A 5,192-nucleotide genomic window follows, 5' to 3' on the forward strand; every position below is an offset into this window, starting at 1 on the left:
CAGGTGCACGCGCAGGCACACAGGCTGCATGAAGCGGCGGCCACACTCGGGGCAAGGGAAGGGCTTTTCGCCCGTGTGGCTGCGCCCATGACTGCGCAGCTCTGGTGCCGTCTTGTAGGCCTTGGGGCACAGTGGGCATGCGTAAGGCCGGGGCTTGGCCGCGGCGCCTGACACTTTGTCCCCGCTGGCATCCTCTGTTTTAGATTCCGTCTCTGGCTTCAGCTTCACCTCTGCCACCTCCTCCGCGCAGTCTACAGGCCCATGGGTGGCAGCGTGGCGTGCTGCCCTGGGCGCATTTGGAAACGTCTTAGTACAGGACAGGCACTTGTAGCGGCGGCCCGAACGCTTGTAGCCAGGGCCTGGGGACCGGGCCTCCACAGTCTCCACCTCCATGGCCTCGATGGGCAAAGCTCTGTGAGAGAAGCAAAGTTAGACAGAAGCCACATCCCTCCGCCCCTCTCCAAGGCCTCTCCCGTCACCAAAGCCCTCATGGGGCCTCAGTGGGAACCCCAACTTATCTGCACTTCCCACCCGGGAGGGCCACATCCTGCCTTCAAACATTCCGGCTCTGACAGTGTGCCCAAGTGTCCTCTCTGGTTTGCTCACTGATGGCAGGGGTTGGACTGGGTGACTTCAGAAAGACTAAGGGAGGAGGCTGGGTTCATCAAAATGTCTGCCTGCCCTTCATTCCCCAGCCCGAGCTTTTCCAGACCCTGTGGCATTCCCAGAATACCCTGTTCCATCCTCTCACCATCCTCCTCCTTCGGCTCAGCCTCCAAGGCCTGTGCCAGGATGCAGGGTCCTATGCATGGCTGCAGACATCGAGACTACCCAGATGGGGGTCTGGCCTGAAGGTCTCCAAGTGCCCAGGGAAGGCAGAGGTAGGCCCACGAGAGGCCAAAACCAGTGGGCTCACTGTGGTGACTGGCACCGTCTGTCTGGAAGTGGTAGGCCCCCAGCATATGCATTTTGTTTTTCCACTCTGGTGGGTTAGCTTTCAGAGGCAGCAACGGTCGCACAGAATTCTGGCCTTGCACGGCTATAAGGGACTCCACCCCAGACAGGAATCGCCCACCCCTGCTCTGGAATCACTGTGGGCTCCTGCTCCCCTAGCTCTGGTCATAGGAAGCTCAGTCACTCCCGAGGCAGCTTGAACCATCGCTAGCAGTTAGAAGCCTCTGAGTCATACTCAATGTATCTGATCTGGCTTCCCGGGACACCCACTCGAGCCGAGGCCCCTTCATTCTCGGTTCAGAGCCAGACACCGTCCACACAGCTGCTCCTGTGGATCATGGCTGAAAGGAAATAGGATTAACAGCTGCATTAGCCCTAACACCAGCTCATCCTCCCTGGGGGATGAAGGGAGAGGATTAGGGCAGATCCACTTAAGGAGTGCGCAGCAGCAGCTGCTGGGGGCAGCCTGGGTGGGGGTGAGGATCTGCTATAGAAAAGGGAGCCTGGTGTGCCCAGAAGCGAGGTTGGGAGGCAGGGGGCCTGAGTTCTTTCTCATGCTCCTTCTAAGCCTGTTTCCCTGTCTGTACACCTCAGGGCTTGGTGGCTTCTACATTATGGCCCAGGGAGGACACTGGACCCCCTGGAGTGAGTGGCACGGGCTGCATCTTTAGAGTCAGCACCCTTCTGCCTGGTGGACCTGCCTCAGTCCCCCACCCCTACACACATAATCTGGTGTACACAGGCAGGCAGCGTCTTCTCCCTAAAGTACTGTGTGACACTCAAGAACTTTCCATGGCTTCCATCACGCCATGCAAGTTCCCAGGTCCTTCCTGGCCGTTACACACCCCATCAATCCTTCCTTTGAGCCCCACTTCGCCCAGGAAGCTCTTCCTGCATCTCCGCTCTGGTTTTTGGCCCCAATCCCACTCAACGTTGTTCCACCATCACCTTGTTGTTGTTTTTTCACTTTTCCCACTAAATTCTGGGGCTGGAAAGTGAATTAAAGGGCTTGAGGATCAACTTTCCAGGGGATCTCACGTTTCCAGAGGATCTCTCCCTATCCCTGGATGAGGGACTCACTACCTCCTTTCCAGACCATCTCTGGACAGCCTGACTGATAAAGTTTCTCTTTAATAAAAAAACACACGATAGCTCACATTTACAAAGCACTAACTTCAACTTCTGTCCACACCATGAGAAAAGTACTATTATTATTCCCTTTTCACAGATAAGAGAACTGAGGCCCAGAGGAACAAAATGGCATTGTGCTTAATAACGAGCCCGTGGCCACACCTAGTAATTCGCAGCTGGGAGTTGAATCTAGCTGTTTAACTCGCCTTGAGTTGTTGGGTCCTTACTCAGTGATCTGGGCCCTCACAGTCTTGTCTGTCCCCTGGGCCGGCCCCACAGGGACCGGACTCTGAGCTCAGGTTGCACCTTTGTCTGCTCTCATCCCTGTAGAACCGCCCTGAGACCAGAGCCAGAACCCTTTATGTCTGTTTCCCTCTCGAGGCTGGACCCATGGATTCTGAGCTCTGGGCCTCAGTCTTCCTATCTGTGAGCCAGAGACCAGAGAGCTGGATGGGTAAACCTCTCCTAAGGCACTTCCCAGGGGACAAGTGGGGGCGCCAGGTTGGTCCCAGCAGGCACCCAGCTCCATGAAGAGCAGAGGGCCAGGTCGGCGAGGCCCCTGTCAAATTATCTCCTCGCTTCACAGTTCAGTGAGGATTCTCACCTACCACTCCCTACGGTGGGGTTCCTCCAAGTCAGGTCTCTGAACCCCCGGTACGAGAATAACCATCCAGGGAGTGTGGGGCAGGACAGAAATCTTTCCTATGAACACACTTTCTGGGTCACTCCAGCCAACACTCAACATTTAAGAACCAAAGACACATCCTTAAGTCTTCACAAGCTTTTAGGAGAAAGGCGTTTTTACTTCACCTTGCTTTCAGATGTGCAGATTACGCCCCAGAGGGAAAAACTTGCACAAGAACACACAGCTAGTCAAAGAGCCCTGACTCAAACCTGAGTCTTCAGGTCTCTGGGCCGGGCTCTTTCGCCAGCAGTCTTCATTTCCTTAAGACTTATTAGCCAAACCATGAGACTTTCCACTGTTCCTAGGACAAAGACCAATATCTCTTTCATGGCCAGCAAGGCTTGAACCACCTAACTCCTGCCTACCTCATCTTCCATTCCTCTTCCCTGTCCCACTAAGCTCCACCCACACGGGCTCCCTTTCTTTTCCTCAAAGAGCTAAATTCCTTCTTCCTTCAGGGCCTTTGCACACAGTACCCTCTGCCAGAACCACTCTCCCCCAAGGATCTTTGTGTAGCTATCGCTTTGGTTTTATTTGGGTCTCAGGTCCCTGTCACTTTCTCAAAGAGGGCTTTCCAGACCACCTTTCTGAAGGCTGTCGGAGCCCCTGCTGGTCACTATCCTCCCCCTCTTTAACTTCCGTTATGGTGCTCCCATGGATAGCATCCCTTCTTGCAAGCTTAGCACCAGCCAGGTACCGTTCTGAGAATTTTACGTGTACTACTCAAGCTAAGTCTCACAACTGTGGTTCTCAACCTTCCTAATGCCACGACCCTTTAATACAGTTCCTCATGTTGTGGTGACCCCCCAACCATAAAATTATTTTCGTTGCAACTTCATAACTGTAATTTTGCTACTGTTATGAATTGTAATGTAAATATCTGATATGCTATATGTGTTTTCCCATGGTCGCGACCCCTAAGTCTCACAACTGCCTAGAAGTTTGTTACAGACTGAATGTGTGCATGCCTGCAAGCCAGGAAAAGAGTCCTCACCAGGAACTGGCCAGCACCTTGATCGTGGACTTCCCAGCCTCCAGGATTGTGAGAAATAAGTTTCTGTTGTTTAAGCCCCCCAGTCTGTTTTTTCGCTATGGTAGCCTGAATAGACTAAGTTAAACAGACAAGGATACTGAGGCACACAGAAATGAAGCAGTGATAGTCATAGCCAGTATTCAAAGCTAGGTGGTCTGCCTCCCAAACTGCTCTCCGTCCCCTGATTATTACTTTGACAGCACTTACACATTTTATGGCTTAGTTGTCAAACTCTCGGTCTCCAGCACAAGAATCTAGGCTAGCGAAGAGCTGGGAACCTTTCTTATTCTGTATCCACTACACCTAGAACTGTGACTAGCATCCCAAAACAAATGGGAAGAATCAACCTCTGAGCACAGTTCAGACCCAGGCCTAGAGCCTCTGCCTTCCCCACAGTAGGCAAGTGTGAGACTGCCCATCAACAACTATTTATTAACTGGATTTCTCTGCTGTCCAAGTTCCCAAGGTCCAAATAGCATCATGCCTACTTCCCACATGGGCTTCACTGCTCTAGTGAGGAAGGCTGGTCTTCCCTTCCTGCTGGCTTAGGAGAGGGATGAAGTCCTGCTGCCTGAACGGGAGTGCAGAGACTTCATTCCCAGAGAGTGTAGGCTAGGAGCCTGGGAGCTGGGAGCTGGGATGAGGTGAGAAAGGAGCCACTTTTTATCGTCCCTGCACCTCCGTCTCCATGTCTAAACATGTCACCCACAGGCCTCACAGACTCGGCGAGACGGCAGACGTGTAAGCATGAACAGTGCGTGCAGAGGTGAGAGTTAAGGATCTCCTAGGCCTCCAATCTGGTCAGTTCACAACCTAACCCCAACCCACGTTTCCAGCCTCAGCTCAGCGTGTTTCCCCCTCCCTGCAGCAACCTGAGCTCCAGCCACAATTCTCAAACTTCCCCACCTGGATGCATCTCCACCTGCACTGCCCTCTGCCTCGGTTTGCCTTCGCTCATGGGAAAACTCGTTTGCATCCTTCCCATCAGTACCGGTTCCCCCAGTGCCCTCAGGAACAGGCCGTAGAAGCAGGGGCGCCACGGCGCTCCAGGCCCCGGTCTTCTCCGAGGCAGGTGGGGGTTTGGAGAGCGCCAGGGCCTACCAGGCGCGCCGAGGTGCCGAGAGCTGCAGAAACGCTGCGCTTCTCGCCCCCCGCAACCGTCTGTGTCTGCGCCCCCGCCAGACAGCCGCGCAGGCCAGGGCCCCGAGCTGCCTCGTCTCGGAATGAGCCCTGGGAAACGTGGCCTTGGAGAATGTGGCAAGGGGTGACAAAGAATGAGAGAATGAACAAATGAATGGGACCGAGAGCCGGGGCTGGACAAAGACCTGCAAAATGGCGTTCTCTAGGACCGCGGGAGGGGTGGCCAGGACCTCGGCCAGGGAGGGGGCC

General features: G+C 54.3%; 1 protein-coding gene across 1 annotated transcript in view; it reads right to left on the reverse strand.

Moving 5' to 3' along the window:
* ZNF668 (zinc finger protein 668) overlaps positions 1 to 3,004 on the reverse strand; it is a 5,491-nt gene extending 2,487 nt beyond the window's left edge. The window contains exons 1-2 of the mRNA XM_014529784.1: positions 752 to 3,004; positions 3 to 412 (exon numbers count right to left, since the gene is read on the reverse strand). Coding sequence (XP_014385270.1) covers positions 3 to 393 — 391 coding nt within the window. The 5' untranslated portion in view covers positions 394 to 412; positions 752 to 3,004. The remainder of the gene's footprint in view (positions 1 to 2; positions 413 to 751) is intronic.
* Between the last annotated feature and the right edge of the window lie 2,188 nt (positions 3,005 to 5,192).

This window comes from Myotis brandtii, unplaced genomic scaffold, assembly GCF_000412655.1.
Source record: "Myotis brandtii unplaced genomic scaffold, ASM41265v1 scaffold698, whole genome shotgun sequence".
NCBI lineage: Eukaryota > Metazoa > Chordata > Mammalia > Chiroptera > Vespertilionidae > Myotis > Myotis brandtii.